General features: G+C 41.5%; 2 protein-coding genes across 3 annotated transcripts in view; one reads left to right on the plus strand and one right to left on the minus strand.

Moving 5' to 3' along the window:
• The window catches only part of kcp (kielin cysteine rich BMP regulator), a 100,558-nt gene extending 97,553 nt beyond the window's left edge, over positions 1 to 3,005 (minus strand). For both annotated transcript variants that reach the window (XM_034176612.1, XM_034176609.1), the window contains exon 1: positions 2,999 to 3,005. The gene's annotated coding sequence lies outside the window, so the exon portion shown is untranslated. The remainder of the gene's footprint in view (positions 1 to 2,998) is intronic.
• Positions 1 to 14,577, plus strand: part of LOC117514922 — a 29,591-nt gene that overhangs the window by 6,483 nt on the left and 8,531 nt on the right. The window contains exons 3-9 of the mRNA XM_034175493.1: positions 2,735 to 2,791; positions 2,895 to 2,987; positions 3,088 to 3,174; positions 4,093 to 4,203; positions 4,336 to 4,500; positions 13,939 to 14,029; positions 14,104 to 14,210. Of these exons, the coding sequence (XP_034031384.1) occupies positions 2,735 to 2,791; positions 2,895 to 2,987; positions 3,088 to 3,174; positions 4,093 to 4,203; positions 4,336 to 4,500; positions 13,939 to 14,029; positions 14,104 to 14,210 (711 nt within the window). The remainder of the gene's footprint in view (positions 1 to 2,734; positions 2,792 to 2,894; positions 2,988 to 3,087; positions 3,175 to 4,092; positions 4,204 to 4,335; positions 4,501 to 13,938; positions 14,030 to 14,103; positions 14,211 to 14,577) is intronic.

The raw sequence follows: 14,577 nt of genomic DNA on the forward strand, positions 1-14,577 counted from the left end.
AGGTTTGCTAAACCACATTTGGACAAGCCAGCTTCATTTTGGAATAAGGTGCTGTGGACTGATGAAACTAAAACTGAGTTATTTGGACATAAGGGGCGGTATGCATGGCAGAAAAAGAACACAGCATTCCAAGAAAAACGCTTGCTACCTACAGTAAAATTTGGAGGTGGTTCCATCATGCTGTGTGGCTGTGTGGCCAGTGCAGGTACTGGGAATCTTGTTAAAGTTGAGGGTCACATAGATTCCAGTCAATATCAGCAGATTCTTGAGAACAATGTTCATGAATCAGTGACAAAGTTGAAGTTGCGCCGGGGCTGGATCTTTCAACAAGACGACGACCCTAAACACTACTCAAAATCTACTAAGGCATTCATGCAGAGGAACAAGTACAATGTTCTGGAATAGCCATCTCAGTCCTCAGATCTGAATATTATTGAAAATCTGTGGTGTGATTTTAAGCTGTCCATGCTAGGAAACCAACAAACCTGAGATGTTTTGTGAAGAAGAATGGTCCAAAATACGAGGTCTGTTAGAAAAGTATCCGACCTTATTATTTTTTTCAAAAACCATATGGATTTGAATCACATGTGATTGCGTCAGCCAAGCTTGAACCCTCGTGCGCATGCTTGAGTTTTTTCATGCCTGTCGGTTGCTTCATTCACTTGTGAGCAGGCTTTGAGTGAGGTGTGGTCCACCCCTCTCGTCTATTTTTTATTGCGAATAAATGTCTGAACGATTTGGATCTTTGCTGCATCAATTTTTTTCCAGAAACTGTAAGAGACCTCCAGGTGGACACCGTTCGAAAAATTAATATGGCTTTCAGGGACGATTTTATGGGGATTACACAGATTACGGGGTGTTACTGCCCCTTTAAGGACGGCCCACAACTGCTGAGAGCGCAGCGCGCTCCCACCGCCGATGGACAGGCTGACACCCCGCACAAACAACCAGATCATTTCCAACGTGAAAGCTTTGTTGATCCGGGACCTCGTCTGACTTTCACAAAAAGGCAGAAGATGTGGACATCAGCACTTTTCTGGCACATTCCACTGTTACAGGAGTTTTTTTTCATGGAAAAAGAAGCCGAGGGACGCGCCACCGTGCCGCTCTTGACGCGGCACAAAACCACCTCGGTGTTGGTCTCTTAGGACGGCTTTCAGACGGATTCTGGTTGCTTTTCTGTCGTATGACTATCTGAGAAATTGAGCTTGAGCTGGACAAGCCCCAACATGTCCTGTGAGGCTTCATCACGGCGTTTCTTTGCGCCGAGCGGCTGCACCACGATGCGCCGAACTCCTCCGCACGTCTGTCTTAATGTGCCGGAAAAAGTGCTGATGTCCACGTCTTTTCACAATTCCTGTGCTAGTCAGAGGACATACCGGATCAAGACAGCGTCCAGTTTAGAAATGAACGGCACATTTCACTGTTACAGGAGTTTTTGTCATGGAAAGAGGAACAAAGGCGGAGGAATTCCGTGAGTCACGGCGGAGCTGCATGGCGAAAAGAAACGCCGTGATGAAGCCTCGCGGGACATGTTCTGGCATGTTCAGCTCATGCACAATCACAATCGGATATTCACATGACTGGAAAGCAACCGGAATCCGTCTGAAATCCACCTTTAAGCCGTCCTGTGAGACCAACACCGAGGTGGTTTTGTCCCGCGTAATGAACGGCTCCGTGGCGCATCCCTCGGCTTCTTTTTCCATGAACAAAAAAACTCCTGTAATGGTGGAATGTGCCGGAAAAGTGCTGATGTCCACATCTTCTGCCTTTTTGTGAAAGTCAGACGAGGTCCCGGATCAACAAAGCTTTCACGTTGAAAATGATCTGGTTGTTTGTGCGGGGTGTCAGCCTGTCCATCGGCGGTGGGAGCGCGCTGCGCTCTCAGCAGTTGTGGGCCGTCCTTAAAGGGGCAGTAACACCCCGTAATCTGTTTAATCCCCATAAAATCGTCCCTGAAAGCCATATTAATTTTTTGAACGGTGTCCACCTGGAGGTCTCTTACAGTTTCTGGAAAAAAATTGATGCAGCAAAGATCCAAATCGTTCAGACATTTATTCGCAATAAAAAATAGACGAGAGGGGTGGACCACACCTCACTCAAAGCCTGCTCACAGGCGAATGACGCAACCGACAGGCATGAAAAAACTCACGCATGCGCAAGAGGGTTCAAGCTTGGCTGACGCAATCACACGTGATTCAAATCCATATGGTTTTTGAAAAAAATAATGAGGTCAGATACTTTTCTAACAGACCTCGTACCTTCAGTCAGAATCCAGACTCTCATTGGAAGCTATAGGAAGCATTTAGATGCTGTTATTTCTGCAAAAAGAGGATCTATTAAATATTGATATATTTTTTCTGTTGGGGTGCCCAGATTTATGCGCCTGCCTAATTTTGTTTAAAGAATTGTTGCACACTTTCTGTAAATCCTATAAACTTCACTTCACTTCTCAAATATCAGTGTGTTTGTCTGCTATATGATACATTTAACTGAAATTTCTGATCCAGACAACCAATGATTTATAAAGGAAAATCATGGAAATCATCAGGGGTGCCCAAACTTTTACATACAACTGTATAAACTGTATGTAAGACAATATGATCTTCATAATTAAACAACTGCAAATTATAAAGAACACAATGCTCATACAGCCAAGGATATTTTAGTATTGTGCTATTTTTATTTTATCATAAGTAACAAATGGCTGCAGTTGTTTTTTTTCCCCCTTCAGGTGCTGGGACCCATCCTAAAGGCTGATTTAGTATGTTATGAGGAGGACATTCTTCAGGTACGATTCACATGCGCATTTTACAGATGACATCATTATTCTGTCACCATAGATTCAAACCTGTGTGTGCCTTTGTGTGTGTGTGTGTGTATTATTATTGTAGAGTGTGTATAAGATCACTGTGGAGATCCTCGATGAGAGTGATGATTCACTTGTGTTTGCAGAAAACACCACACACTCAGTTATTATCAGTGAGGTAAGACACACACACACACACAGAGCGTGTGGTTCCAGCTTCACTCGTGTTTTTCTGCCGTCCTGTTTGTTATTTGTTGTTGTTTGTTTTTTTTTTTCAGTTGACTCCTGTGGACACTGTTGTGTTTCATGTGCCAGCCGGTGACAAAGATAAGGACAGACTCATGTACTCCATCGACCAGACATCAGTAGGTTCTACAAAAGCAAAAAGTCAATCTGCATGCAGTGAAGCCCATACCTGTGCCAAGGTCCCACAGTCCCCTTAGTATAAGTCTGACATCAGTTCCAGTCCTTTTCGCAGTCTAGTGGACCACTCCTGTGAAGAAAATTTATTTATTTATTTTTTTGTAATTAGATCTGGATCATTACCTCGAGCTGGACCACAGTACACCAGTGGATAGATAATTACAGGCTCCTGAACACTCTCCAAGAATGCTGGTTATGACCTTTATCCTAATGCCTCAACTTTGCTTCTAAATGCTTCCCTGTGATTGTGTTCTTTGTTCTCACTGCTGAAGTTTGATCTTGATTGTTCAACTTATATCTTTATTGTTGTCCAGTGAACCTGAACTTTGATCCTGATCGCAGAGCTATGATTCTGAAGTTGACAACTGATCTTCATTAGTCGATGTTGATCATGGTTTATGGTTTCTTTAATGCTGCAGCCACAATCAAAAGAATCAGGATCAAAGACCAACAATCAAATGCAGGACCCTCCCTTTTGATCTAGATCCTGGAATCAGGATCAAAGATCAGATTTCAGGGATCAAAAGCAGGATCCACCCCTTTGATTCAGATACTGAATCAAGACAAAAAAAAATAAGATCAGAGATCAAATATCAAAAGAAGGATCAGGATCATTGCTTAAGGTAAAAGATCAAAGACATGCATCACCCCTTTTCAGAATTTGTACCAAAATTTCATCCTTGACACAAGTCCTATTTCTCCATCCATGGTTGTCCTTTTGAAATATGCTGCTGACAAACAGCAACAAAAAACAAACAAACAAAGAAATACACAAATGGCAACAAAAACACAACCTGCATGATGGATGTAATAAAAAATCACTTATTCACAGTATTTGTGCATGTGCATTTGTACTACAGCTGGATGCAGAGTACTTTAAGATAGATCTGCCAAACACGGGTGAGGTTCTTTTGTCCAAACCTCTGGACTACGAGAGAAAACCTGTGCTTACTGTCACAGTCCACGCACTGGTAGGCTAGCCACATTTTATTTATATGCTTAATACAAATGTCTTTCATTTCTTGTTAATAATTTGACAAACTAATTGTTTTCCTGAATGAACAACACTTCATAAAAAAGGCATTAAATCTTTTTTTTTCTAGGACACGAGCACTGCAGAAGTCTTCAACACCAGCATCACAATTAAGGTGCTGGATGGAGACGATCAGTACCCACAGTTCCTGCCCTGTGCAATGATATTCCCAGATGAGGTCAATCACGTCTGCACCAGCCCGGTGTACACGGTCAATGTCACAGAAGGGGAAGAGGTCAGCTGATGAGTCCGTCCTCAGTCACACAATAAAAAAAGAGTAGAATCGATGGAACCACAAGATCTAATAATGGGCTCTTTGCTAATTTTATATACTTTACACACACACTTCCATACTAATGTGTATTATGCAAACTGGTCCTGCTTTGCACAAAATTTGCTATACAAAAACCGGATTTTACTAAAAGGGGTCTGTCAGGTTTAACCCTTTTTACTTGCACATACAAACACAAGACTCAACAGAACCAGACAGAGAATAGAAATTCTTTTAGTGGCTTTGCGCAAAGGGGAAGAGCTCAACAGAACTTGCAGCTTTTCTGTGCAGTCTTCCAAAGAGGTCCCACTTTGCGGAGCCTTTTATTGTAAGAAACATGGGTGGTTACAGGGTGAATCATTCATTTACATACACGTGATCGTATGATGCATATCGCAGGCAGATAGTTACAAGGCACTTCAAGGCTGTGAAACATTCTGTTCCTCTGACTAATCAGTTTCTGCTGGCTTATGTTAAACCACAAACAGGGACATGCAGTCCTTGATCAAGTCTCTGTCTGCAACCTTGACGGTTTTGGAATGTTAAGCAATTATTTTCACAGGATTCATCTCAGGTTGTGGTAATAGGAGGATGACGGTCAATAGAAAAACATATATATATATATATATATATATATATATATATATATATATATATATATATATATATATGTGTGTGTGGGTGTGTCAGTAAATTATAATTTTAATGGCATATGTGAATTTTTCCAACATAATCCCTCCTGTTTATCATTTATGAACACGTATGTACAAAAACACCATTCTAAAACATCAGTTATAATCTCTTGCCAGTGACATTTTTAATTACAACATCATGAACAGAATGGATGTCATCTCAAGTTTTGCTTTACGTATTCACACAGAAGTCGTATCATCAAAGGCGTCCGGGTCATCTCGCATTAAAGATTGATAGTGGCATTGGGGTTGTTGGCGTTGAAGAACGTTGCATTGGACAAATGTTTGCGCTATAGTTTTAACGATCATGGAATGGATGCAGGGTATTACACAGCAGAATAACACAAAAAATACAGCCATTATTGCAAAGACCAGAGTCAACATTTTGAGCAGTAGTTGCCACCAGGTACCAGAAAAAAACCAGGACCAGAGGTCCCAGTGGTGGGAATGCATGGTGGACTCAACTGAGTCCCGAACTTAAGTCATTTCTCACAAGGCTCAGGTGATAGCTCCTCCATCAGCGGTGTTATCTGGAATGAAAGTGCAGCACGCTGTGCCCACTCTAGCGCACACACCTCCCTGCGGTGCGGTCAACAATTCCAGAACCATACGGTTCTGTAACACCATAAGTCGGAGGGCTCTTATTTCTTCCATCGTAGCGTTTGCCATAGCGAGGGTGGAGTTCATAAAATGTAAGAAACTATATCGTTATTTCCACTTGATCTGCCACTAGGTTGACCCCGGCTTGAGGAACAAAGATGCGCTTATCTGGGGGTATGTCTCCTACAGTATCAACTAGGGTACGTTTGGATCATTTGATACTGTGTGCTTCCCTGAATTTGAGAGTAGAGGTCGACCATAGATGTTTAGGGATGTAAACTAATTCTTCATGTAAATACACTAATCCGCATGTCCCTCCCCAACCTGGAGGGAGGTGGGCATAGACATTGGTGCTGCAGAGCCAGTAGTAATCAGTTAGTATCCTGTTACCCTTTTTGGAGGGAGCAATTGTGGAACAACCACATCCTGACGAATTATAACACCACTTTTTGTCATCAAATGATTTTTTGTAGAATAGTCGTCTTAAGGTTGCATTGTTAGCACAAGTATTATTATTCATGCATTGTTTTGGGGCAGTTTTATTCTCATACCGACAATAGGTGTAGATTGCATTGCACAACCATTCGGGAACCTCACCTAATCGTCTAGAACCATTGGCCGTCACGCAATAGTCAAAAGGGTGGTATATCAGTAGGTCGGATATACCACAGATATACGTAGCATCCATTGTTGGGCTATCCACCAAAACATTAGTCCCACCAGAACCATACATGCTAAGACCACAGCACAACAGCCTGTCCAGCAATGGGAGGGACAAGTACACCTCTTTGGGCCGCGCTATCCCTGCTCATTCATTTCAGGCATTGTTGCTAGGCTACAATGTCGCCAGGGAACCACACCTAATTGAGTAGGGATCCGCCTGCTTCACTGGCGTTGAGACGAACGACCCCTATACGGTGGAACCACTTTGTAGTCAGACTTCCCCACTACTCGTTTGAGGCTCCTGGCACACGCTGCAGCTTACAGTGGCTTAGATGTATCCACGTCGGTCTTTCAGCAATCTTCACTGCGGTGGGTGTAGTCAGTAGCACTTGATATGGTCCTTCCCAGCGTGAACTGGACCAACACTTTCTTTTGATGACTTTCACGAACACCCAATCTCCTGGCTTGACCAGCACTTTATCCTGTGGAGACAAAGAATCAGGCAGCAGTGAATGTGCATTGGATATTTCTTTTTGTTGTAAAGTTTGTCTCATAAAGCCAGCTAGAGTCTGTTCTTCATGTGTTATCTTCAAGTCCATTGAAAAGAGTGGTAGCCTATAAGGTCATCCATAGAGGATTTCAAATGGGGTCAGTCCTGAACTGGTCGGCGTTATGTGCATGTACAGCTTCACTAAGTCCAGGCATTCAGGCCAGGGATGGCCTGTGTCCTCCATGCATTTTTTCAGTCTGCTTTTCACTGTTCCATTTGTGCATTCTATCAGTCCTGCACTTTGCGGGTGGTATGCACAGTGATATTTCAGATTAATTTTCAAATTGTCAGCCATTTTCTCCACTACTTCATTCACGAAGTGTGTCCCGTTGTCACTGTACATTGTTTCTGGTATCCCATATTGTGGGACAATGTTTTTACAGATTGCTTTTGTGACTGTCAGTGCATCAGCATGTCTTGATAGAATGATTTCAACCCATTTGGAGAATGCATCAATTAACACCAGGCAGTATTTGTATGGACCACTTTGATTTAATTCAATGAAATCCATATGTACTGTCTGAAATGGATACTGTGGCTGTGGAAACTGTCCACGTTTTGGTCTCATATTACCCTGAGGGTTGTGTTTCATGCATACAATGCATGTTCTGCAAAGGTTTTTTTGTGTAGGAATTAAACCCAAAGGTGTGAAAATGCTGTTCAATCAGTGATACCATCCCTCCAGTTGACACATGGCAAGGACCATGGGTCACAATGGCAGCTGTCTTATGAAGATTTTTAGGAAGGATGGGCCTGTCACCAATGAGGTAGATGTTTGAGGAATTCAATGTCGCCCCTTTCTTCAACCACATAGTTTTTTCCTGCTGTGGTGATTGTTGTTGCATGTCTTTCAGAATATCTGAATCAATAAGTGGAATGTCTGTGTCAGCTGTATAGGTGTCAGAAACACCATAATTACCAGCCGCTGCCGCTTTAGCAACTGTGTCAGCGAGGCGGTTTCCATTGGAAACATAATTAGTGCCTTTAGTGTGTGCAGCACATTTGCATAAAGCAAGTGCAGACGGGAGGGTTATAGCATATAGAAGGTCTCACAAAAAGGCCAGCATGAGTGACTGGTTTTCCTGTACAGGTCACCATGCCTCTTTGTTCCCATTGTTCAGCAAAGAAGAAAATTGTAGAGAATGCATACTGCTCTGAGATTTTGAACCATTCTCCAATTTTCACCGTTGGCTTTTTTCACTGGGAAAATAGGTGTATTGCATGGTGAATCAGGACATTCAACAATGATCCCTGCTTTGAGCAGATCATCAATAACAGGTTCAATGCCCGCTTCTGCATCGGGTTTGAGTGGGTATTGTTTCACAAAAGGTTTCCACTCAGATTTTGGTTTGATTTGGACAGGTGCAATGGAGGTCAGCAGGCCCACATCCGTGGGACTGTTAACCCAAAGTTCAGGTGGGAGTGTATTCAGCAATGCTTTATCTGTATCTGAAAGCATAGCTGATACTAGCTCCTTATCTCATTCTTGTTCATCGTGCACCACTGGAAGTACATCAACCTTGCAATACATCAGTCTTTTGTATAGGTTCAATGATGGACTGTATTCCCAGTTGCCGGTTGAATTGGCATCCAAATCTAGTGCATTTTCGGCTTTTTTGGTCAGAAAACCGAGATCCTTCCACTCTGACGTTTCTGGTTTGCACAGGGAGAGGTGGGGGGCGCAGCCTCCGAAAAACAGGGCTTTTGCAGATGGAGAAAGAGTCACTCCACAAACCGCTGTTGATTGTCTGTCTGTGTACATGTATTCGACAGACTGTGGTTCTGACGTCATTTTAGAAAACTTAGTTTGATATGGGGTCTGGTCTGTGAGTGTAGTACAATGTGATGTGTAACTGTTCAGGATGGAGTGCATGCTGTAAATCAGTCAATTGCTTTACAGCATTTTGAAGTAGGCATGAAGCCTGTGTCATGTCCGTCAGGTCCAGCGAGTATCTAGTCCCTTCTGTGGCGTCATAAAATATGTCATCTGTAGTCAGTCTGACCACTTTCATTCCTCCTGAAGTTGGGAGGACACCAATCTTTAGACTTTGTAACAAGTCACGTCCCAGGAGATTCACTGGACATGTTGGAGAAAAGACAATGGGTTTGTTTATTTCACGGTGGGTGTCTGGATCAGTAATGTTCACTGGTTTCAACATTACTTCTTGGTTAGCCATACCATTAGCTGATTTCATATACATTTTATTGTGTGATTCTTTTGCTTTAGGGGGCAGTGTGTTCATCACTGTTCTACATGTGCCTGTATCACACAAGAACTCAAAAGGAAAACCATTTACCACCAAAGTGATGGTGGGTTTGTCTTTCTTGCCCATCATTGTCCATGCTCCACCAAAGTCCACTGAATCCAATTTGTCATTGTCAGAATCATCAGCATTATCCTGCCTGTTAGTTTGTGTGACAGGAATGTCATCTGATTTAAATACTGCAGTTTTTGCAGCTTCTAATGATTTTTCAAAGGGAGGGGCTGATGGAGCAGGGCCCTTCCTTTGAGATGGACCTTGTTGATAGGGGCAGTCTCGTGCCCAATGTCCAAATTGTCCACAACTCCAACAGGTATTTTCCTGTCTGTCAAATATCACATGTGCTCTTCCCCTGCCCCGAGGGCGGCGTCCACCACGGCCAGTCCGCGGGGAAATCCACCCTGGAAAAACACCTCATCATTTGAATAGAACTCATCCAAAGAGAAAATATTAAAAAATATATAGAAAAAATATATATAATACTTGTATATAGAAAAAATATCTCCTCCTTCTGTCTCCTTTTTTTCATCGCAGCGCTTGTTATTAGTTTATCGACAATTTGTTGTATGGGATCGACTAACAATTTTCCATTAAACTTGTATTTTCTTCCTCATTTTTCCAGAAACCGCGTATAGTCAGGGTTTAATCGATGCATGTATTTTGGATCATTTTCGTAAACTTGTTTACCCTGTGTGTTTCCCATTTTGGTCATTCGTGGGAGTGTCTCCTAGGGAGACCTAAACAAATGATTATTTGTCCCTTTTTACTGTTTGGTTATCCTGTTGTCGTATCCTGTTGTAAAATCCTGTGTTAATTTGATCACTATTATTTTTCACGTATCCTGTTGTTAAATTCTATGTTTTTATTCAACGTGTCCCACATGTTTTTCTCTGTGGACCTTGAGCGCCACTATTCTACGTATGATTTTTATTTCTGTGTCATGTCTTTGTGATCATCGTTTTCCTACTTACTTTCGGTCTGTCCGGTCCACTCTGATTTTTTCCCATCCGGATGTCGTCAGTCCAGCGTTGCGGTCGGAGGCTGACTTCTAAATCACCGGCCTGGCAGAGAATTCACTCCCCGGGACTTTCTTTTTCTTTCTTTGACATCCGGGTCATGGCGCCAGGAAATATGTCAGGTTTAACCCTTTTTACCTGCACATACAAACACAAGACTCAATGGAACCAGACAGAATAGAAATTCTTTTAGTGGCTTTGCACAAAGGGGAAGAGCTCAACAGAACTTGCAGCTTTTCTGTGCAGTCTTCCGAAGAGGTCCCACTTTCCTGAGCCTTTTATTGTAAGAAACATGGGAGGTTACAGGGTGAATCATTCATTTACATACATGTGATCGTATGATGCACATCGCAGGCAGACAGATACAAGGCACTTCAAGGCTGTGAAACATTCTGTTCCTCTGATTAATCAGTTTCTGCTGGCTCATGTTAAACCACAAACAGGGACATGCAGTTCTTGATCAAGCCTCTGTCTGCAACCTTGACGGTTTTGGAATATTAAGCAATTATTTTCACAGGATTCATCTCAGGTTGTGGTAATAGGAGGATGATGGTCAATAAAAAACATATATATATATATATATATATATATATGTGTGAGTAAATGATAATTTTAATGGCATATGTGAATTTTTCCAACAGGGTCATACTTCTGAATATGTATTTACTTTTGACAGTTAAAGCTACAGTGTGTATGATTCAGCAAAAATTGGATACAGCATTAATGACTGTCTATTCATTAGTGCATAATCAGGGCTGGCCCAGCCTATCGGCAGTATAGACGATTGCTAAGGGTGCCCGGCTATCAACGGGCACATTGGGGAAAAAAATAAAGTCAACTTTCACTATTCTTATAGTAAAACTAGTTAAAACTCTTTATCTTTTAATGTAAAAATAAATATAAGTCCATTTTGATTTAACTGCATAGCAAAGTCTGTTAAATAATAATAATGACAATAGTGTGGAAAGCTGCATGGAACAAGAAAGACTGAGCCAGAGCTTTTGTCTTTTCTGCATCCTGCCACAAGGAGGTGTGTTTATTTCTGCACACAACACCACAGCCACAATGGTGGAAGCCATCAAACACACTACACTTTATACTTATGGTAACAGCAACATGATATTCAACTAAACTGACTAAACCAATTGAACTACAAAACACAACAAATCAGCAACACTGCTAAATAGGGATGGATATTGATAAGATTTTATTGATATCAATTCCGCTTATCGATCTGATTCTTTATTGATTCCCTTATCGATACCTCTTGTGAATTTTCTGTGTATTAAAAGTAGGCTTTACAGGTTTTCTATGTCAATGACATTTCATTGAGTCTTAAAGTAAATGAATATGAAATCGGTCACTGAATCCTTAAACTCTGGACATAATAAATTCTACATAGTGGATCCTTGATCTCTGGATATGTAAATAGAAATAAACAAAATCTATAGTTTTTGTCAAAAGAATTTCCTTTCAGACATTACTGGCATGAATATCTCTCCATAGCTCTGAGCTGAGCTCTTGCAGCCTGTTGTACTGCACGTCAGCATCAATGTATAATACATAAAGAATGCAGGTAGGGTGGCCACATGTCCTCCTTTTTGCCACAAATTGAGATGGTTTCTGGCATTGTTTTGACAATCCGTCTTCAGTTTTGAAATTTGTGTTTTAAAAATGCATGTTTCAAATTCTCGTTTCAAAACTGAAACCTAACAGTGCTGGAAACTATCTCAGTTTGTGGCAAAAAGGAGGACATCTGGCCAAGCTAAATACAGGATGTCTTATTTTGGGAGGAAAAACATTTTAGTTGATTTGTAGTTTATTGTCTGTATTACAACGTTTTGAAAGAGGTGTGATTTTATTTAAAGCAGCAATTTGCTTTGACTCTGTCTCATCAGAGAGCCGCACAGCGTTTGGAGCTGTGCGAACGGAACAGAGGACGATTCTCGTATCTTGACTGCAACAAGAGAAGAGTCTCAGTTAGTGGCTTTAATCCACACAAAAGTGACTCACAATTTCACATAATGTCTTTGAGAGGGGCTAAGAAGCGGACTTGCCGCTTCTGAAGAGCAGTGAATCAAAGAACCAACGAGCCAGCAGATCAAAGCAGTGCTTCATTGGTTCAAGCTTCAAAGTGGAGTCGTGCTGCAGAAGCGGTTGATTACAGAGCCACTGCAGGGTCTGTAGTCAACGTAGAGAAATGATCATTTTCCCAATAAACACCCTCAAAAACAACAGCCACTCGGAAGGACCGATAAGGGAATCGTTAAGCAAAAAGGCTATTGATGTCAGTGAATCGAATCATTTCTTAACGATACCCAAAAAGAACCGGTTCTCAATACCCAAGCCTACTGCTAAACCATATGAAGTACAATAGCAACACTTAAAACCCTAACACTCCCACAATGCGTTGCAGCACAACAATTTAGTCTTAGAGAATGGCCAATAGTTTCCTCTTCGCTCCCCCCCCCCAAAGTGTCTGATGAGCCCTTCCAAGTTATTATATCATTGCGAAAGTGTGGGTGTGGGCACCATTAAAAATCTTGCCTAGGGTGCCAAATTGGTTAAGGCCAGCACTGTGCATAGTTATCTGCAACAATAAAACAATGTGTTTACTTGAGCTTAGAATGCGTCTCTCATATCTAAGTGGGAGCGGGGCCCCTCATGGAGGCCGCCATGTTGATACAGTACTCCAAAAGGGACATATGTACTCTCTTTTGCATTTTGCAGCGTGGCCAGAAGACAAAAGAAAAGAGAAGACAAATAAGACGTTGCTCCCTTTTATACTGTCTACTTGTTGCTATGTCAGGCTACGAAGTTTGAGAACCTTCACTTTTCTGATATGAAAGATCATAAATATTGCTTATAACAAGACAAGGCATGATGAGCATGAATCCCTATCACCAAAGAAGTAAAAATGTGAAGGGAAACAAAATCGTGACTGGTAAAAGCATAATGAAATCTGCAACCTCACCACTAGATGACAGTAAATCTTACACACTGGAGCTTTGAACATGGTTGAGACTTCCTTCTAAACATCTCAAAGTTGCATTGACAGCCTATGTAGAAATTGTCCTGCACTAACCAAAGTTCAGGTATAAAACAGTTAATGGTACACAGTAGCTTGGTGCCCGTGGGGATCCATGGGCTGTAGATTGGGTAGTGTTTATAAACTAGGTAGCTAAGCCTTTTCAAGGGAGGTAATAAATTATGCGACATTTCTATAATGATTTTGAATGGCGTATGAGTCCAGAATGTAATTATCAACGCCCATTGTTCACTGTTATGTAATATTTGTAATGTCTCCAAAAATATTAGTCCAATCAATGTTACGTTTTGGCGGCGTTCATCCTTGACCCAAATGGCAAATGGACGAATTTAAATATACCTTGTGTTCATTCAAGGATGCCATGAAGGAACTGTTTTTAATTTAGAACATACAGTTTTGATGTTGGAGTTCTGAAAATTCTGAAGACTTGACCTATGGTATTAACCCCCCCCCACCCTGCCTCAACCTTTTCACCTTACATTCGACAATACCATTCAGCCGCAAAGTCTGCATCACCTCACCTTGCTTTTTAAGTACCCGAGGTTCCATTCAACCCAAACATGTGTTACAGGACATTGTTTTGGACTTCTCACCTGGTCCCATTCATGCTGTGGATGGAGACACAGGAATCAACTCCCCAATCAGTTATACCATCATCTCAGGTACTTCAGACAGACAACCAATACTACAAATGTGCAATTACATGTGTAACTATGTATTTTTATTTTTGCACTAGGGCACAATGATGGTCATTTCCTGATGGACAGAGAAACGGGGGAGGTGAGACTGATTCAGGGGGTGAAGGACAGACTGACTACTCCAATGCTGCATCTGCAGGTCATGGTAAGACTTGCATCATCAATATTAAGTAAAGGTGGCCTCCCATTAATGATTTTTTTTCCATCCAGATTTCAAAATTGAGGAAATCTGGCCTGATTGTTTTTGTTTCTGTTTTAATAGTAGGCAAAATTCATATTACCTATTATTTTATGTCTGCTTACAAATGAGTGTAACTGATTATTGGCAAACACACCAGAGTACATACAAGTGCCATAACATGATTGTTTTTGCACAGGTACATGCACAAAACACTACTGCATATTGTATCTGCTTTTCCACTTTCACCTACATTTGCACAAGATTACCCCCCATCTGCACCAATAAATCCAGTTATTCATGTTTTGTGGATTATTAAAATTATTTAAAAACA

This window comes from Thalassophryne amazonica, chromosome 8 (assembly GCF_902500255.1).
Source record: "Thalassophryne amazonica chromosome 8, fThaAma1.1, whole genome shotgun sequence".
Classification (NCBI taxonomy): domain Eukaryota; kingdom Metazoa; phylum Chordata; class Actinopteri; order Batrachoidiformes; family Batrachoididae; genus Thalassophryne; species Thalassophryne amazonica.